The sequence below is a fragment of the Physeter macrocephalus genome, chromosome 8 (assembly GCF_002837175.3).
Source record: "Physeter macrocephalus isolate SW-GA chromosome 8, ASM283717v5, whole genome shotgun sequence".
Classification (NCBI taxonomy): Eukaryota; Metazoa; Chordata; class Mammalia; order Artiodactyla; family Physeteridae; genus Physeter; species Physeter macrocephalus.
In genome coordinates, this window is record NC_041221.1 from 153950754 (window position 1) to 153972136 (window position 21383).

At 46.2% G+C, this 21383-nt stretch overlaps 1 protein-coding gene across 1 annotated transcript in view; it reads left to right on the top strand.

Annotated features, from left to right (window-relative positions):
• ADRA1B (adrenoceptor alpha 1B) overlaps nt 1-9995 on the top strand; it is a 65653-nt gene extending 55658 nt beyond the window's left edge. The window contains exon 2 of the mRNA XM_024115810.3: nt 9332-9995. Coding sequence (XP_023971578.1) covers nt 9332-9939 — 608 coding nt within the window. The 3' untranslated portion in view covers nt 9940-9995. The remainder of the gene's footprint in view (nt 1-9331) is intronic.
• The last annotated feature ends 11388 nt before the right edge of the window (nt 9996-21383 follow it).

Sequence of the window (21383 nt, forward strand, 5' to 3'; positions counted from 1 at the left end):
TTGGGACCATGGTCCAGCCAAGAAGTCCTTCTCCTGTGCTGATCCTGCTCCGCTTTAGCTTTTTTTCAAAAATATATTTATTTTATTTATTTGTTTTTGGCTGCGTTGGGTCTTCGTTGCTGCGCGTGAGCTTTCTCTAGTTCCCCCAGCGGACATGGCAGGTTGGACCCAGTCACCAGGAACGCTATAGACTGCAGTGCGAAATGGCGCCCCCTAGAGCCGTGCCAGGCGCAGTCATGCTGGGCTGCCTTGGGAACAGACAGGTTGAAGGAGTAATGGGCGTAAAGATGTTTAGGCACTTGGCCAGTGGCTGACACAGGATAAGAGCTTGTTAAATAGTAGCTACTACTCCACAAACAAACCCTGTGGTTTTGAAGAGTGGAGGGAGGTTCACTGTTCAGATTTGTTAAATAGCACCTTAAGGATGACCCATTGGGACCATGGTCCAGCCAAGAAGTCCTTCTCCTGTGCTGATCCTGCTCCGCTTTAGCTTTTTTTCAAAAATATATTTATTTTATTTATTTGTTTTTGGCTGCGTTGGGTCTTCGTTGCTGCGCGTGAGCTTTCTCTAGTTGCGGCGAGCAGGGGCTACTCTTCATTGTGGTGCGCGGGCTTCTCATTGCTGTGGCTTCTCGTTGCAGAGCACGGGCTTCAGTAGCTGTGGCTCGTGGGCTCTAGGGCTCAGGCTCAGTAGTTGTGGCACATGGGCTCAGTTGCTCCGCGGCATGTGGGATCTTCCGGGACCAGGGCTCAATCCCATGTCCCCTGCATTGGCAAGCGGATTCTTCACCACTGCGCCACCAGGGAAGTCCCCGCTTTAGCTTTTGATCCTTGCACTTCACCATGCCTCTAAGTCGCCCTCAGGCATGCAAAGCCCAAGTGATGTGAGTGGGTCACTGCACCATCTGCTTGCTGCTTCATCCCTTTGCTCTCAAGTTCTGCCTCCTGCTCGCCCCATCCAGGTGTGCAGCTTTCAACCCCTCCAAGCCCTTTCAGAGGTGTTGTCTCATTTGACCTGTTTAAAAAACCTCAGTAAGAGGCTAGCAAGAGGCAACCGAGTGGAGCCATGTGGCCTCCCGCAAGTGGTTTCCCAGGGCTGCACCCATAATGCTGCTCAAAATGACTACAGATCTGAGTGATGTGCAAGATAGCTTGAAGTGACAGCTAGAGATGGCACAAAAAACTCTGAGTCACGTATTCAATCAGTCAGTCGGTGAACAAATATTTATTTAGCACTACTATGTGCCAGGGGCTGGGTTCTCCAGTGAGAAAATATTCCCTGTTCACTTCTCTTTCAGTCCTTCAGGTCCTCAAAGAGGAATGAATTCCTCTCAGTTTAGGGCCAGCAAGTCTTCAACACCCCTCAACCCCGGCTAATCTCCCTTTCTGAAAAAGGGAGCAGGCTCAGACCCACTACTGTATGGAGGCATCCAGAGGTACTAATACTGTTTAGTTTTCATCTTATTTTTCTCTACCATTGCATTCTGTTTATAGCAAATGATGCAGGTTTTTAAATGATGATAGAAAGCTTCCTTTTTAAACAAAAATGTAGCTTAGATACCAAAAGTGAGTTGATTTAAAGAAAAGCATTAAGTAATGGGTGGTCCGGGTGGTAGAATGACTGATGCTTAGGAAGCCCTAGACTTGAGATGGGTCTAGCCTAGACTTGAGGCTTAACCCTTTCAGGGTTACTGACCCAAGCCCATGATGACAGCTATGGATTCTGCCCCAGAAAAATGCATGAACATCACATACAATTTCATCAAGTTCCAGAACTACCTGGAGTCCCATTCCTGGGCCTGTGTAGGAAAGAGTGGCAGGGTGAGGGTCCCGAGGCCTGGTCTGCACGGGAGATCTAAACCTCTTCGCCACCTTCCTCATCTTCTTGGCAGTAGTACTGGCAGTAATAGCAGTGTTGGCAATAGTAACAGTAGTTGTGTTTGAAGCAGTGAAACTGTACTTTGAGTACAGCTTTGAGTGCTTTCAACATGCCAGGCACTTACCAAGCCTAAGCTCAACTCATCCATGCAGAAAAGAATTATGACCATCCTGGGAAACAGAGCTCAAGTAGTTTCCCCAAGTTCACTCATCTGGGAAGTCAGGGTCAGCGCTTGAACCCAGCTGTACCTGCCTGTGATGTCTGAACAGGTCCTTAACCACTGGGCTCCACTGTCTCGATAAATCTCTGTGGGATCGATTGAAGGACATTTGAACAGGCTCTGGCCGTCGTTCTGCCATTCACCAGCTGAGTGACCTTGAGCAAGTTACTCACCCTGACTGACCTTCTGTTAAGGAAGGAGGTTTCGGAGTCCTGCCAAGCCATGATGCTAAGACACAGGGCAAGAAGCGTGGGACCATTGCATGACCAAGAGAAGTGGAGCCAGGCTCAGGGACATGCACTGCCAGTTAGTGGCCCTGGCGAAGAGCAGGCATAGCCCTGGCTTCCAACAGAGAGAGCAGGCTTCCAGGGACCCACATTTCCCATCGATGTTTGCTCCCTCTCCTGGCAGCTTCCTTGGCCCCCAAAGGTCTGTTTGGGTGCCCAGAGAAAAAGATCCCTGTCACCAATCCGCTTTCATGCCCCAAGGGCCTCAGCACCTTCCCTAATTAACGAGGGCTTCTTGGCTCCCCGGCCCAGGGCAGGCTGGCGTAGCAAACAGGGCCACTAATCCACGTGGCTGCTGTGCTGCTGGCAGGTGAGGGAGGAGGGAAGGGTCCAACATATGTGTGGAATCCAAGGCAGCTGGCAGTCCAGTCCCTGACCCGCACTGCCTCTCTGTGGTGGGTCTGGAGATGGGCAGGGCTTCTAGCTCTGGCCTCGTGGAGACTCTGAATGTTAAGGCTGGACGGGACTCAGATCAAACCACTCAGCTAAAGGAGGGAAACCATGTCAAATTACTATGTAGTGCACCTGAAACTAACATAATATTGTCCGTCAACTCTAGTTCAGTAAAATAAATAAATACATTTTTTTAAAGGAGGGAAACTGAGGCCCGGAAAGGGAAAGCAACTTACCCAAAATGATACATCAAGTCATCAAACAGGTTTCCTGTAATTAGATTTCCAGCCCAATGAGTGGTTTACAGGAATAATTATTATTTGGTTAATAAGCATTAATGCAGAGTTGATTTAGGTGGCAGGAACCTGGTACCCAACAAGCTAGTAAGAACTTTACTTACATGTTTTACCATGTTTAATCCTCACAACAACCCAGGGAAGGTGGTATTCTTATTAGCTCCATTTTACTGATGAGGAAACTGAAGCTTAGGTATAGTATGAAACTTGCCCAAGGTCATGTGTCTGGTGAGAGAACCAGGATTCTATCCCAGGAATTGGAATCTAACGAGAAAAGGGCAGTCCTTGTCAGAAGTCACTGAGGGCTTGCTCAGGGTGCAAGAGTCATGCTGGGGTCTTCAGGAGGACGAAGCAGAGTAGAATGCAAATGGAACAAGAGGGTAGGTGAGGTCATTATTCAGCTTCCAAACACATGAGGATTAAGAACTGACCACACCCAGAGTTGTGGAGGTGTAGGGAAAATATCACATTCATACACAGTCAATGGGAGAAGGGTAAATTGGTACGACCAGTTCAGAAGGCAATTTGGCTAGCTGTCAGGACTTAAATGTGGAATTGACCCAGTGATTGCTCGCGAAGGAGATTAGCCTGCAGAAACACTCAAACGTGCAAAAAGCGAAATGCATGAGGCTTGTCATTACTGCAGTTTGTAATAGCCAAAAATTGAAAATCACCTACTTGACTATCATCAGGAAAGAGTTTAGTGAACTACTATATATCCAGAGGGCAGGATGTAATGCTCTGACATGGGGAAATATGTTTTATGTATTCTAAGTGAAGAAAGAAATTTGGGGAAAGGTATGTGTATGACCCCATTAAAAAAAATCCGTCTGAAAGGATAAAAACAAAACTGTTAACTCTGGTCCTGTCTACTTGAATGAAGAAAGAATTTTCACTCTATATTATATAGTTTTTTTGTAATGTGTAATATTTTAATTTAGCAGGTGTCACTATTGTAAGTGAGGGGTTTTTTAGTTGAAGTATAGTTGATTTACAATATTGTGTTAGTTTCAGGTGTACAACAAAGCGATTTGGATATATATATATATATATATAATATATATTCTTTTTTCAATTCTATTCCATCATAGTTTATTACAAGATATTGAATATACTTTCCTGTGCTATATAGTAAATCCTTATTGTTTATCTATTTTATATATGGTGGTATGCATCTGTTAATCTATCCCTCCCCCACTTCCCCTTTGGTAACCATAAGTTTGTTTTCTATGTCTGTGAGTCTGTTTTTGTTTTGTAAATAAGTTCATTTGTGTCACATTTTAGATTCCACATATAAGTGATACCACATGGTATTTGTCTTGCTCTTTCTGACTGACTTAGTATGATAATATCTAGGTCCATCCATGTTGCTGCAAATGGCATTTCATTCTTTTTTATGGCTGAGTAATATTCCTGTGTGTGTGTGTGTGTATACACACACACACCACATTTCCTTTATCCATTCATCTGTTGATGGACACTTAGTTGCTTCCATGTCTTGGCTATTATAAATAGTGCCGCTATGAATGTTGGAGTGCATGTATCTTTTTGAATTATAGTTTTCATCTTTTCTGGATATATGCCCAGGAGTGGGACTGCTGGATCATAAGGTAACTCTGTTTTTAGTTTTGTTTTGTTTTGTTTTTTTGCAGTACGCGGGCCTCTCACTGTTGCGGCCTCTCCCATTGCGGAGCACAGGCTCCGGACACGCAGGCTCAGCGGCCATGGCTCACGGGCCTAGCCGCTTCACGACATGTGGGATCTTCCCAGACCGGGGCACGAACCCGTGTCCCCTGCATAGGCAGGCAGACTCTCAACCACTGCACCACCAGGGAAGCCCTATTTTTAGTTTTTTAAGGGTCAGTGAGGTTTTTTTTTAATAGACTTTATTTTTTAGAGCAGTTTTAGGTTCACATTCAAATTGACAGGAAGGTACTGTGATGAACCCATACTGACATATAATCACCCAAAGTCCACAGTTTACATTAGGGATCACTCTTGGTATTGTACATTTTATGGGTTTTGACAAAGGTATAATGACATATATCCACCAATATAGCATCATACCGAGTGATTCACTCCCCTAAAAATTCTCTGTGCTCCCCCTATTCATTCTCCATTGTGTCACTTTTGTAATAAAAATATACAAATCTGGAAAGGAAAAGAAAAGAAATAAAGATATGGTTTCTGCTCAGAAGGAATTTACAGTCTGGGTGGTAAACAAGGACTCAGCCAGCCCTGGGATGGCTTAATTAACAGACAAACAATAAAATAACAGAATAAGATCTGATTGTATATGTTCTGTGGGGTACAGAATGAAGAATTCAGTCTGAGTCGGGTAGGGTTAATCAGAGCAGAGTTCCTGGAAGAGGGCAATGAATGGGCCAGGATATAAGGTATATCTGGAAAATGGCCACCGTTTATGAATTTTTAAGGTGCCAGACCCTGTGTCAAGTATGTTTACATGGATATTTTCATGTATTCAGAATAACCCTATGAAGCAGATGTTATCCCCAATTTATGGATAAGAAAATTTAGTCTGAGAGAGCCAATTAACTTTTCAAAAGTCAAACAGCCAAAACACCAAAAGGATGCAAAACCAGGCCTCTGTGATCCCAAACTCTGAGCTCAAGTCACCAGGCCACATTGCCTAAAGCAGCTGAAGGCAAAGAATGACCTTCTTTTCAGAGGAACAAGTAACTCAGGGAGCCCACACTCTAATTGTGGCTGTAAGTAAATGCCATGAGAAAAGTCAGCATCGCCCCCTTCCCTTTGGCTGAGCACGTCTCAGCCCCATGGTCCTTGGAGAGTGCTTTGCAAGAAAATAAAGACAAAGATCCAGACTGTCTTTATCCCTGACAAGGTGCTTCCGTTGTGATGGAGGTGAAGAAGAACCTAGAAAGAAATGCCACGTGGCACAGGGGTAGAGAATGATATTTTTGCCCCTATCATAAAGCCATGTGTGTTCTGTGGCAATGAACTGTGAATGCATCAGCCTTCCCGCAAGCCTGTGGACTGCCACAGGGCAGAGACCACACCCCTGTTTGTCTGTATCCCCACAGGTTGGCCTCATGCCTGGCACTTAGCAGAGCTCCGTATTTGTGGAATGAATGAATGAACAAATGAATGAATGAATGTATAAAAATGTAAAAAGATACCACTCTTATATGGTGGTGTCCTGATCCATAAAATAGGACCAACTATAGTCTCCTCGTCTAGGGATTACTGTGATCATGAAATGGGCAAATGGTGTAAAGGACTTAGTGTAAGATGTGTACAAGAGCACACACAATGTGATTGACGGTTCTAATTAGCTATTAGCTAATTAGCTATTAGCACTGTTGTTATTTGTATACCCTTTAAAAGCTGGTCCCTCAGGATACACCCCCTTTAAGCCATTTATTGACCATTTTACTAACATCTTCAACAGGATTGGCAAGCAGAGTTACAAGTGTGTCTTCAGCAAGTATGCTTTCCTGCTCTGGATCCTCCACACCTTTGCCACAGCTGTCTGTGCCTCCCCAGCCTCTATCCCAGGCCTTGACATGTCCTCATGGGTGGTGTGCCTACCTGTGCACACGCTCACCAGCGTTTACCATCCAGGGTAATTCCCAAGGTTTCCAAGTGTTACCTCTCTCTCCACTTCCCCAAATTTATTCTCCAGTTTCCCATCTTTGTCAAGACCAGTTTAACTATGCCCTTTAGACTCAGTGACAGAAACAAGACCATCCCCCTGGGCAGAAACAACTCACCCCATCATGGGTACTAGGTGTTCACACGTCACATTTGCATTTCCACTGGGGCCTTCTGTCCAGTGTCTTATGCCAAAGGAGAATCTGGGACAGTGGGACAAAAACCTAATGGTGCAAGCCTTGTCACAAATCAGACCACGAGGTGGCGCCCTCATTGGCCCCCACCTAGAGCTAACCCACAGTTGAGAAGAGTCAGAGCACTTATATGTATAGTTAGCATTTACCCGGAGTATGGATAACCTTCTTTACAAGTTAACCCCTCTCTGGTGTAACCCCGCACCAGGAACTCTGGCCATCTCCCCCCAGCCACCACCCCTGCATTGCCAAGCAGAGAAGTTGGAGGCTCCCTGTAACAACAAGCCGAAGCTCAAATAATCAAGAAGGGCAAGTGCTACGGGGGGAAACTCAAGTGCAATCCAAAATAGGGATTCTTGTGGCATCTATGCTACAACTGTGGGATCTTCAGCCACTTTCTGGGTCTCGGTGTCTCCATCTGCCAAGCGAGGAGGTTGGACTTCATGATTTGCTAAGATTTCTCCCATTCAGATGCTCTTCCTTCAACAAATGGATTCAAAGGTGATCCCAAAGACCAGGCCCTCAGGAAGCTCACAGTGTAACAGGAGATAAGACAGGAATACAAAAGTCACTGTACTGCAGGTGGAGTGGCTGGCTTAGGGACATGGTTTGAAGTTACAAAATGTTCTGTAAAGTATATTTGCATTCTTTAAAGCATTTACATACGTGTATACAACCGGAAAAATATCTGAAAGTTTATGTACCAAAATGTGATGTCTCTGCATTATGGGTATGTGTGCTTTTAAAATATTTTTTCTTTTCTTTTTGCTTTTTAATAGTTTCTCATTTTTCCACAAAGGGTATGATTAATAGCATTAAAAACAAAAAAACAACACGTTTCATATTCAAACAGAATTGAGTTTAAATCCCAGCTATATTACAAACATGCTGCGTGGCCTGGGGCAAGTCATTTAACCTCTCCAAGTCTCAACTGCCTTGCATTTAAAATGGAATTGTTTTTAACTTAATATTGCCATTAAATGCTTTGGGACCTCAAATTCACAGGGATGAGTTAATCATGTTTCCCAATTCATAGCACCTCATTGTCATCGATCTAAGCCAGGCCTCTCTCTTACTTTATTGATTTATTTCCTTTTATTCCCATCCCTTATTCCCTTTCCCTCTGCCTCACCCTTAGGCACCCATTTTGTATTGGATATGTATAATATTTTTTAACTTGAAAATGTTTTTGAAAATGTGTGTAGTTGGTTGTATCTTATAACAAAAGATATTATGTTATAAATCTCATTGTTTCCTACTTTTTTCACAAAGAACAATGTATTTAAGATCTTTCCATATTGCTTTTTGGACATGTCATCCAGCACTTCTAAGTACTGCGTAATTGCTGTGCTATGCATGTACTCCACTCTACCTTTCCATAATTCCCAGTGAGGGGCACCCAGGTGTTTTCCAACTCTCTGTCACCATAAACACCACCCTGAGCATAGTCGTACATGGCCCCGATGGACCTGTGTGAAAATTCTTTGAGAGCTCTGCCTGGAGCAGAATTGCTGGGTCAGGAGGTATCTGTATACCTAATGGGATCAGAAGGTCTTCACAGCCTGTGCCCCCACCAGCAGGAGACTTCCCATGTCTCCACACCCTTTTCTACACTTGGCACTATCGAGTTTTCTAATTTTTGCCAACCTAACAGATGTTCTATCACTGTGGTTTTCACTTTATTTGACTGCCTAATATTTTAAGCATCTTGGCATATGCTCATTAGACCTCGGGTTTCCTATTTTGTAAATTGCCTGTTCCTTTTCTTTGCCCACTATCTACTAGGAATGCTGTCTTTTTCTTATTGACTTTCAGGAGTCCTTATATATTCTAAATATCAATCCCTTGACTGTCTTAGACATTGTAAATAATCTTCTCCCATTCTTGCCCCATAGTTTATCTTTTTGAAGTGTTAAGTTGTTTTTCTTCACCTCTCCATCAATAAGATCATCCTTTACCTTGTCTTCTTTTACCTTATAAAGGTTTGCCTTTCACCTTTAGGTCTTTAATACATCTCATATTTGTCATGGAAATACTTCATGGCATTTTGTGAAGGATAAAATAATACAGGTAAAGCGCCAATACAGTGCCTAAGACCCAAGAGCGGTACAATTGTGGGTGATTATTATTATTATTTGAGTAGAAAGTGGTAAGCACTGCCCTAGGAAATCTAGAGATATGGGAGTCTGGATGCCGTTTAGCTAGATCAGAAAAGATTTTATGGGCGAAGGTTAAGTGATGGAGATTGGCCTGAAAAAAGAATGTAGGAGTCATTTATTTTGAGATGTAAAGGGCAGTATTCCAGGTAGAGGAACTGGCCTGGGCAAAGGCCTGGAGGCAGGAATGCCACAGGTTGACAATGTTTGGGCCGATCACATCGAAGAGAGGGGTCTGACTACTCACCAACTGCTGTCTGTCTTTGTGCCCAGGCTCCCTGTTCTCCACCCTGAAGCCCCCCGACGCCGTGTTCAAGGTGGTGTTCTGGCTGGGCTACTTCAACAGCTGCCTCAACCCCATCATCTACCCGTGCTCCAGCAAGGAGTTCAAGCGCGCCTTCGTGCGCATCCTCGGGTGCCAGTGCCGCGGCCGCCGCCGCCGCCGCCGTCGCCGCCGCTTGGGCGGCTGCGCCTACACCTACCGGCCGTGGACGCGCGGCGGCTCGCTGGAGCGGTCGCAGTCGCGCAAGGACTCGCTGGATGACAGCGGCAGCTGCCTGAGCGGCAGCCAGCGGACCCTGCCCTCGGCCTCGCCGAGCCCCGGCTACCTGGGCCGCGGCGTGCCGCCGCCTGTCGAGCTGTGCGCCTTCCCGGAGTGGAAGGCGCCCGGCGCCTTCCTGAGCCTGCCCGCGCCCGAGCCCCCGGGCCGCCGCGGCCGCCACGACTCGGGCCCGCTCTTCACCTTCAAGCTGCTGGCGGAGCCCGAGAGCCCCGGGACCGACGGAGACGCCAGCCACGGAGGCCACGAGGCCGCAGCCGACGTGGCCAACGGGCAGCCCGGCTTCAAAAGCAACATGCCCCTGGCGCCGGGGCAGTTTTAGGGCCCCGCGCACCGCTTCCTTTCCCTGGGGAGCCAATCATCGTGGGGGGCGGGCGGGCGGAGGGGGGGAGGGGAGTGTCGGCGCCCGGTAGACACGGGCCCCACGGGGAAGCGGGGGGAGGGGGGCGGGGAGAGGGGCAGCTGCTTTTCTGGCAGGGGCATGGGTGCCAGGTACAGCGCGGAGAGCTGGGCCGAGCATGCCGAGAGCCTGGGGGACCCGACGCCAGCCGGGATTTCCGTCTCTCTCTCTGTGTATATATCTAAACGAGTCCCTCTGTACATGTATTTAACCGTGGGTGCACGTGCGTGTGTCTGTGCGGTGTACGTGTGGTCTGCGTGTGTGCGTGTGTGGGGCCGCCCGCGCGGGGGCAGAGCGAGTGGGTGCCCAGGAGGCAGCCAGGGCGTTGTTTGTCTCGTGACTTCGTACCTCGCAAGCCCCTCCTGTACTTCACTGAACGGTAGCACTTTGGCGGGGTTGGAAGCAAAGTCGGACATTAAAGGTCATTTCTCCTGTGCGGCTTTGAGTAGTTTGTGAACGGAGTGGCCCTGTCTCTCCCGCCGGCCCTGTGGGCAATGGTTGTGCCGACCCCCCTTGACCCCGTTTCTGCCTTTGCCATTCCTGCCCTTCAGGGCTAAACAAATCTGACCCTGTGGCCGAAAGTGACGCCCTGGACTTGTCCCATAAATCCTGCTTGCCTGCTTTTGACCGTTCCCATATCCAAATCTTCCTGCTGTGGGCAACATTGGGCAATGTCTAGCCTAGCCCTGATACCCAGGACCCCAATCCTAGCTGGAGCTACCAGGCCAGCACCCTAGGTGGGCCTGTCACCTGTGAGGGGACTGGTCCCTTACCTCCTCCAGCGTCTAATGACCAAACACTGCATTATTTGCCTGTGCCCATGGAACCTGAAAAAGAGAGCCAGACTTCAGAATTTTCTGGACAAGATAAGGATCCATATGTCAATGCAACACATATGGTCACAGGAACCCTCCTAAGCTCGGCTAACTGGTGAGCCTGCCTGGGAAAGAAGCACTGAGGAAAGTCACGCAGAGAGGAGGAGCATACCTTGAAGAAGGTAACTTCCATTCTAGTCTCAGCGCTGCTACCAATTTACTCTACGACCTTGAGAAAGTTACATCGCCTCTGGATCTTGGTTTCCCATCTATGTAATGACAAGATTGATTCTAAGGTCTTTTCTGCCTCTAAAAGCCACTAGCTTGCTAAAAGAATAAAGAATAGGGAACAAAACAGGGAGCATTTTTCTTCCCTGAAATTAAAAAAAAAAGAGCCTAAGAGGAAAACCACCACCCCAGTCCCTTTCTCTTCCTGCTTTGCTTTTTCTAAGTTGAGATTCATTAATTTTTCAAATGGTGAGAGCTTCTCCCAGGAATATTAGCGCATCAATCATTTATTCTATAGGAGATTGAAATAGAAAATCCCTTAATGGGGGAGGGGCAGTCATTCATTTAGCTGAAAAGTGTAGGGGTATCAGGCATGGCTGGATCCAGGGGCTTAAACAGTATTGTTAGCTTGTTCACCGGCTCTTATCATTCATCTAGCTCCCATCTTTTAGCTCTGCTTATCTTTATATGTTACACTTGTTTCCTTTCTGCAAATAGCTTTCTCACACCATTCTTACAACTTGAGCCCCCTCCCCAAGGAGAAATAAGATTTCCCAGCATATCTGCCAAAAAAAGAAAAATAAAGAAAAAATCCAGAGAAGCTAGATGTTCTGTATCACAGACCCCTTTGAGACTCTAATGAAAGCTATAGATATACCTTCCAGAAAAAAAAATGCACAGACAAAAAAATTACATTTTCATACAATTTCAAGTGACTCACCTCTGTTTAAGATCCTATGAACTAAGCATGATACCCCAGATTCACTAGTTATTTGAAAAAACAATGTTCAGAATTATCTAGGCCAATCCCCTCATCTTTACAGACGGAGAGACTGAGGTAAATAACTTGCCAAGTCACACTAACCTAGGACTAAGACCTGGATCTGCTATATCCTTGTGCTGCCATCTTGGGGTTGTGTATATCCTCCAACAGAGAGTAGGTTTCTCCTTGCTGCTATAGAGAAAAGGGAGTCCTAGGGAAGGAAGAGCCTTCACCGAATTCCCAGAGAAGAAGGAATAGTTTGGGGTAGTCCTCTGGAAACATTTGCTTAGCAACACAAGTCTTTCAAACAAGTCTGACACAGAATCCTGATACAAGTGGGGTCTGCAGTGAAGTGAGGAAAACAGGACAGAGCCTCGCCCCTTTGGCCTCCTCCTCCACATCTTCAGCCCCTTCCCTTTGCCTGCCCCAAGCACCTGAGGGCTCCACAGCATGAAGTTTGAAAATCACTGGTGAATGGGACTTGGAGTCAGTAGGACCTGGGCTCAAGTCTTGGCTCTGGGTGACCTTGGGCAATTTACCTGCCTCTTCTCATCTGTTTCTCCATCTATCAAATGGACATGATCTTCACAGCCTAGCAGGAAGCACAAAGGATTCAATGAGATCACAGTGGTATAAATACTGAACTGTGAATCACTGGGCAAATGCAAGTTATAATTTGGACTTCAGATATCTGAAGCCACAGTCACCAAAGGTATTTCCTGAGCTGCTCAGTTACAATGACCTCACACATTACTAGTTCTTGGAGGCCACCCAGGCAGCACAAAGAAGCAGCAGCAGCCTCCTACCTCTTTCCAGAAGGAAGGTTGGCCAAGCAGTGGCTCACATCCCTGGAGATTGCTAGGTTCCATATCTGCCCCCAGCCAGGGCCTGCATTATGCTGACCTCTCCAGGCTGCCTCACTGTGGTCTACCCCAAGGAAGACCACGAGTTCATCAGGAGCCCTTGGGGTGAGCAGGTCCTCTCTGCTCTGACCTCACACCTGGCCACAAAGCAGCCTACTTTATCATCTCTAACTACCCAAATACTGCTGCATCGTTTGTCACCCCTGAGGCACGCACAGGGATACATCTTTACACCAACCGAAGTAAAGAAGGAAGTGGCTTGGCAAGGGTAGTCGTTAATCCTGCAGCTCTGGGCTCAAATCCCACTCCTGCCATGGGTTCTAAACCTCAGTTTTCTTAACTGTAAAATAGGGATAATAATAGTACTTACTTCATAGGGGCATTAGGAGGATCAAATCAGATCATGAGGGTAAAAATGACACCATGCCAGTCACCTGGAGAACATCCAATAAGTGGTAGCTATTTGCAGAGGTATTAGTTATTTAATTCATTACTTTGATATATGAAGTTTAGAAAATCTGAGTAAAAAGACAAAGAAAACAAATTTGGTGCTCTTCCTCAGATATCAGGGTTTTAGGACTCAGGGTCCACCTTGAAGAAGAAAGACACAAGTTTATGACAGACTAAAAGAATTTTATGTCTTACAGCCTGAAAAAACATATTACTCAAGGTGATGATCAGCCCAAACTAAAAGGAAAAGTGAAATTTAATAAAATAATGTTATAGAACATTCTAGAGTGACAAAGCCAGAATAGGTGTGTGAGAGAAGTCTGGATGTCTTAGGGATAGTGCATCCTGTGACGAAGGAGTGGAAGGAGGGGACACAGGGCTGCTCTGAGCATGTACCTGGGTTCAAGGCCCAGCTCCACTGTCTGAACCAGCTACTTAGGCCTGAGGCTGATTGCCCTGTGTGGAAATACGGGATATGGTTAGCACTGACCTCACAAGGTTGGGATGAGACAAAATATGAAAGAGCTTGGCCCAGACTGGGCATTGTTTTTATTACCTGTGTGGGCCACCTTACGTATCCTCCTTTCCCGCAGTTCTCAACTTTCTTAAACCAGAAGCTCCTTTAAGAATCTGGTGAAAACCAAAGAAAAGTAAGCATGACAGCCCAAATGTCACCTACAATTCATGCCCCCCGAAATCTCCCAACAGACCCATGGAACCCATAAACTTTTCACAGATTTTACTCCCTTGATATACAGAAGTAGCCAAATCCAGAGAGAAATATACACACGAGACATGCTAGCCCTCAGGGAGCCCAGCCTGGATGAGAGGTGGGCAGGTCACCAAGGAATCTGTGTGACAGGAGTTGGGCGTCTACCACCATCCTCACTTGGTGAGACCCCAAGTGTCAGGCTCCATCTTCCATCTGGGGCATGGAGGTGATGGACAAGTGCCCTGGGATCTTGGGAGCGGGCTGCATGGGACCTAGGCAAAGTACTGAGCATCACTCCCGCAGATGAAGAACAGGCCTCTGTCTGCCTGCTGTCACCAAGAGGTCCTCACCAGTTGCCAAAAAGTAGAACAGCAACCACTCCTCAGCTCAGATTAGGGGTTGACTTCCACCCAGCCCTGGAAACAGACATGGCGGCCTCTAGCTGCCCCACCCCCTCTCAGCAGATTCCTTCAGTCCGGTCTTCACCTTACCCCACCAGTCCATGGAATCTTTGTTTAGTCTGGCTAAGGGTGAGAGTCAGGATACAAAGGCATGGCTGGGTCAACTTAGAAGAAATTGCATCCTTCCACAGCCTTCTCACATTACACCTGGACCTGCCTTCTGAAACTTAAGAACTAAGAATTGGCCATGTTTTTCTTTGGCTTCCCCTGGAAAACCTTTCCCTTAGTCAATGAGTGGCTTGCTCCTGGCTGGCTTGGCTACAGTCAGAGCCTCAGTGTATGAGTTAGTTCGCTGAAGTGTGGGTATTGGGAGGTGGGGAGGGGACAGATGTTCAATCAGCTCCCATTCCTGCTCTAACCTCTGAGCCCTCTCCTTCCCCACTCTGCTCCAGCCATGCTGGCCTCTGCTGTTCCTCAAACTGGGGGGCCTGGCTCCGCACTCAGGGCCTTTGCACTTGCCGGCCCCTCTACCTAGATCCCCTTCTCTCCACACGGCTTCCTCCCTCACCTCCTTCGCATCTTTGCTCAAGGGTCACCTCTCAGGGGTCGTCTGATTCCTCTGACTGTCCTGTTTAAAACGAACCTCCTCACTGCCCACATCATCTAGCCCCTCCTGTAGCCTTTTCCCACTTTTATTTCCTCCATAGCACTTATTGCTGCCTAGCATGTTTTATATTTTATCTGTTTTTATGTTTTTTTGTCTGTCTCCCCATGCACACTAGAAATACAAGTTCCATGAAGGTGGGGATTTTTTTTCTGTTTTGTTCACCATTGTATCCTCAGCATCTAAAGCAGTGCTTGCCACATGGTTAAGTGTTCGAATATTTTTGAATGAACGAGTGTATGTTACCTCGCCATGAGTGTGGGAGTGCTATCATAGTAAGAGAACAGAGCTCTAGGGGAGCTCATGGCAGGGGCTCCTACCTCTAACTTGATGATGGGAGCTGGGGCAGGGGGCAGTTCTGGTCAGGGAAGGCTTCCTGTAGGAAGTGGCATCTGAAGAATGTCAGCTGGGCCCTGCCTACCCAACATCCCCTGTGGTTCCATTGTTAGTGCTTTCACACACGGGCTTGGTGGAGATGGGAGTCTAAAGGCCAGGTATCTGGTCATAGCCCAGCTCCTAAGTCTCCACCCTCTTTAGGCTTCTGTCTACCGTCTCACAATCAGAAGCACTGAGCCAAAGACAACCCCTAAGCTCTGCCGATCTATGATGACGCTTTTGTTCTCTCCTCAATGCACAATCCTCAGAGACAAGCTATTTTTGGAGACAACGTCATCGTGACTAGTAAGATAAACAGCATTGGCCCTTGCTGATGGCCTCATTCAGAAAAGCAGCATCTACATAAGAAGCTTCCAGAACTGCTCGGGAGCAGAGGAGAGTGCTAAAACCTGGCGACAACCCTCACATATAGTGCCAGCTGCTTCTGATGAAAGCATGTTTGTGTCTCTGCCAAACACCACCTGAAATCCGGCAACCACTTACACCTGTATGTCATGCCCCCATTTGTTCTTTCATTTAGTCTACAAATGATTGTTGATCTGGGAGCCAAAGAAACAAAGGCAAATAAAACGCAGCCTTTGCACTCATGAAAATTTCAGTCTGGAAGAGGAGGTTGGACATTCCCTCCAAGCAAGAATTCTGAAGGGACACAGACATCGTCAGTACCATTGGAGGCATGTAAGTAAAGGGCTTTGGGAATTCAAGGGAGAAAGGATGCAGGTTGAAGCCCTAACCTTCGATGTGATGGTGTTAGGAGGTGGGGCCTTTGGGAGGTAATTAGTTTAGCTGAGGTCATGAGGGTAGGGCCTCCACGATGGGATCGGTGCCCTTATAAGAAGAGGGAGAGACACCAGCGCTTCCTCTCTCCACCATGGGAGGACACAGTGAGAAGGCAGCCACTTGCAAGTCAGGAACAGGGGCCTCAGCAAGGACAGGGTCTGCTGGCACCTTGATCTTGGACTTCTAGCCCCCAGAACTGTGAGAAAGAAATGTCTGCCACCCAGTCTGTGGAGTTTGTTTGGCAGCCCGAGCTGACGAATACAGGAGGCTCTAAGAGGTCAGAGATGAGAACCTGGATGAGGAGGAGTCTAAAAGAGGTGAGAGATGTGAGAGGTGACAGGGTGGGTGTGTAAAGGTCTGGCCCAAGCAGTTGCATGTCCAAAGTGATGCCAGAGCACAGTTTTCCTGCGACAGGCTGAGCAGGTACGGGAATCCCCACCTGACAGACCAGGAAGCTGAACCGCTAAAAGTTCCTTTCCCAGGTCACATGGCTGATGAAGGGGAAAGTCAGAACAAGACTCCACACTGCCTGGCCCCAACGTAGAATTTGTTCTCTCCTACTGGATCTGTCTGTGTGATAGATGTGTTTCAAGCCTAGATTCCAATCAAAACATAGCTTGGAAAGTGGCGGTACACCCTGGTCCTTAGGGCTGAGTTCAAACCCTGGCTCTGCTATTCCTCAGCTGTGTGGTCCCAGTGAAGTGATTTAACCTCCCTAAGCCTCAGTTCCCACACTAGTAAGACTGCCATGATAGAATCTTCTTCACACAGTTGCTATGAGGAATAAATGAGCCAGTGCTTGGAACTGAGAAGTGTTGGGCGTATAGGAAATGCTCAACTAGTAATAGTGATTAGGTCAGTATCCTCACTGTGAGGAAACAGGGAAAACCTAGGGTCTCAGCATTGGCCAACAGGAAAGTTAAAAGCTTTTGTCTGAACCAGGGTTAACAGGTGTTAGAGGGTTCTCTTCTAAAGCTACATTATGTCCACACTCCAACTCTTCCGAGAGAAGTCCTATCTGGGGAGAACTGACAATAAAAGAAAACCAGGAGAAAATGAATAGTGCATTCAGATCATCCGAGTAGGGGCAGATGCTCCCAGGGCCTGGTGAGCAAATCTCGGTGGCAGAACTAGATTCAGGAGCTGGACTCACAAGGAGGCTTCTAGTCTAGGGGCTCTCACACTCTTGGACTGCAACCCACAGGATGGAACACTGCACACTGCAACTCAGTACATGTAGATATAGATATACAGATATCAAGGTTTCTCAGTCTCCTCACTGTTGAAATTTTGAGTTGGATAATTCATTGCTAGGGAGTGGGGAGGGGGCTGTCTTGAGAATTTTAGGATATTTAGCAGCATCCCTGGCCTCTACCCACTCGATGTCAGTAGCATTTCCTGCCCTCTTCAGTTGTGACAATTAAAATTGTCTCCAGACATCTCCAAATGTCTCCTGGGAGACAAAATTGCCCACAGTTGAAAACCACTAATGCACGCAGATATAAGAAACAAAAGTTTCATAAAATTTATCCTTACTTACAAAATGTACTCTGATATTTCTCATTTTGTATTATTAGATGTCACTTTTTTAAAAGTGCCAATTGTGGCTCACTAACTTAATTTCACAGTGCAAGAACCGTAGTTTGAGGAACACTGTTCCAGAAGAGGCTTTCTGCTTATCCCTGGCCTTCAGAAACTCAGTTGTAACTATTTTCCAATGTCACCTGTCCTTCCCAGAGGGGAACCCTTATTGAGAATTGGGAAGATGTTTGGGTTGGGAAAGTTACATATCATCTTAGGATCTCTGTCCCACCCTCTGTAAAATGGAGATCAAATGCCTACCTCAAAGGCTTGGGTGGACAGCAATGAGATAATCCCTAGAATAAGCACTATCTCTGAGCAATTGCTATGTGCCGGGCACTGTGCTAGGGGGTTTACACACATTTTCTCATTTAATTCTCATAGCATTTCTATGAACAAGGGACTATGTTTACCATTACTTTATAGATGAGGAAACTGAAGCTTGGAGAAGCTAAGGATGCAGACTTCGGAAGATGTGGTGGTTTTAAAATATTTCTGCAGGTTCTTCTTATTAAAAGGTGAAGTCTAATTATTCACTCCTTGAATAGAATGCAGCAGAAGTGACCCCGTGGGACTTCCAAAGTCATGTAACATAATTCAATCCCCATGTCTTTCTCTCTTGGGATGCTTGCCCTTGGAACCCACCTGTCATTTTATGAGGAAGCCCAGGCCACATGAAGAGGCCACAGTAGATGTACCTGCCAGCCGAGGTCCCAGCCAACAGCCAGCCTCAACCACCAGACACGTAAGTGACCCTTGAGTGAGAACCACCCAGCTGAGCTCAGTTAACACCCAGCATCATGATAGATAATAATGAAGGACTATTGCTGTTTTGCACCACCAATTTTGCTTTACGGCAACAGATAACTCGTAAATAAGGGAAGACCTAAGGTTTCCACTTAGACAGTATGACTCTGGAACCCACACTTATAACCATTAGCCAGGAAGGGTTTGTACTTTGTGGTTTGATTTTTTCCCCCAGCTTTATAGAGGTATAATTGACAAGTTAAAATTGTATATATTTAATTGTATTATATTTAATTGTATATATTTAATACATGATGTATTTTGTTTGTTTGTTTTATTCTTTAAATTAAACTTTATTTAATGATAGATTTTTTCTTTTTTTTAAACATCATTACTTTATAGATGAGGAAACTGAAGCTTGGAGAAGCTAAGGATGCAGACTTCGGAAGATGTGGTGGTTTTAAAATATTTCTGCAGGTTCTTCTTATTAAGAGGTGAAGTCTAATTATTCACTCCTTGAATAGAATGCAGCAGAAGTGACCCCGTGGGACTTCCAAAGTCATGTAACATAATTCAATCCCCATGTCTTTCTCTCTTGGGATGCTTGCCCTTGGAACCCACCTGTCATTTTATGAGGAAGCCCAGGCCACATGAAGAGGCCACAGTAGATGTACCTGCCAGCCGAGGTCCCAGCCAACAGCCAGCCTCAACCACCAGACACGTAAGTGACCCTTGAGTGAGAACCACCCAGCTGAGCTCAGTTAACACCCAGCATCATGATAGATAATAATGAAGGACTATTGCTGTTTTGCACCACCAATTTTGCTTTACGGCAACAGATAACTCGTAAATAAGGGAAGACCTAAGGTTTCCACTTAGACAGTATGACTCTGGAACCCACACTTATAACCATTAGCCAGGAAGGGTTTGTACTTTGTGGTTTGATTTTTTCCCCCAGCTTTATAGAGGTATAATTGACAAGTTAAAATTGTATATATTTAATTGTATTATATTTAATTGTATATATTTAATACATGATGTATTTTGTTTGTTTGTTTTATTCTTTAAATTAAACTTTATTTAATGATAGATTTTTTCTTTTTTTTTAAACATCTTTATTGTAGTATAACTGTTTTACAATGGTGTGTTAGTTTCTGCTTTACAACAAAGTCAACATGATGTTTTGATATAAGCATACACTGTGACATGCTTACCACAATCAAGCTAATTAACATATCTAACGCCTCACATGTTACCTTTTTGTGTGTGTGGCAAGAACACTCTCTTAGCAAATTTCAATTATACAATACAGTATTATTAACTATAGTCACCATGGTGTATGTCAGATCTCCAGAACTTATTCATCCTGCATAACTGAAACTTTGTATCCTTTGACCAACATCTCCCCATTTCCCACACCTCCCAGCCCCTGGCAACTACCATTCTACTCTTTGTTTTTGTAAGTTGAATGTTTTTAGATTCCATATGTAAGTGAGATCATGCAGTATTTGTCTTCTGTGTCTGGCTTATGTCACTTAGCATAATGTCCTCCAGGTTCATCCATATGGTTGCAAACGGATTTCCTTCTCTTTCAAGGCTGAATAATAGTCCTGGGTGTGTGTATAAATTTTTTTTCTCATTGTTCTGGAAGCCAGAATTCAGATCAAGATGTTAGCAGGGTTGATTTCTTCTGCGGCCTCTCCGCTTGGCTTGTAGATGGCTGTCTTCTCCCTGTATGCTCACACAGTCTTTCCTCTGTGCCTGTCTGTGTCCAAATGTCCTCTTCTTCTGAGGACACCAGTCATATTGGATTAGGGTCCACTCTAATGACCTCATTTTATATTGCTGACCTCTTTAATGACCCTATCTCCACATACAGTCACATTCTGAAGTAGTGGGGGTTAGAACTTCAATATATGAACTTGGCAGAGAGGGGCGGGCAGCAGCGGGGAGTACACAATTCAGTCCTCAACAGGTACCCCAAGAACCCTAGGACTAAAGCCAAAATGTTAGAACACATCAGTGAGGTAGACATTATTATTGTCTCATTTTTAGGCTTAGAGTAGTTTAAGTAACTAGTCCAAGATTAGGTGGTTTCCAGGTGGCAAAGCCAGAATTTGAATTGAGCAGCTCCTCTGACTTTGCTCTACACACCCCTTACCTGGAACAACCTTCTTTGTATGTTGAAGGAAGCACCTCTCACCTTCCTGCTTCTCCAAGCTCCCTACTCCTTCCCTCTGACTCTGCCCTGTCTCTGGTCTTGAGCTTTTAGAAAACAAAAGCCGGGAAACCTTGCAAGCTTCTCCTGCTTCCGCCATCCATGCCTCACTGGAAGGAATGAAGCACAAAGCCTACTGTCTGCTTGAATGAAGGGAAAGGACAGAAAGGCCTGGGGCAGAAACATGAATGAAAATCACAAATATCACCCAGTCACTCACGACCCAAATGTCCAATCAATCCCCATCCAAAGGGTGAATCCAGCCACTTAGATGCTCCGCATGCGTGATACACGTCAGGATGAAGCTCACTGACTCCACACCTGGCTGAGGAATCCAGTCCACACAGCTAATCTAGCTCAAGACCATCCCTTATGAGCTTCTGCAAAGCAGGGATTGATGAGGAAGCACCTGCTGCAGCATCAGGGTTGAAGCAGCCTCCTTCCATCCCTCCCTAGCTGACCCCAGGACAAGCCAGCAGGTTTCACAGGAAGGGGCTCCCAGGGCAGAGACTGGTGGCTGTCCTGACACAGCAGAGTCAGCAGGGCTTCCCCCTTCCCAACCGGAACACTCTGCTGCCCCAGAGAGCCCGAGAGGCTGGCCAGCCCCTGGCTGTGTTGCACCCAAGGAAACACCTGGGCAGCATTCTCCCCCTTACCTGCCTCCCACTTGAAATCACCTACACGGAGATGTCAGAAGGCACTGGATCTTCCCCACTTCAAGGTTCAAGCCCCAGCTATTCCAGCACAG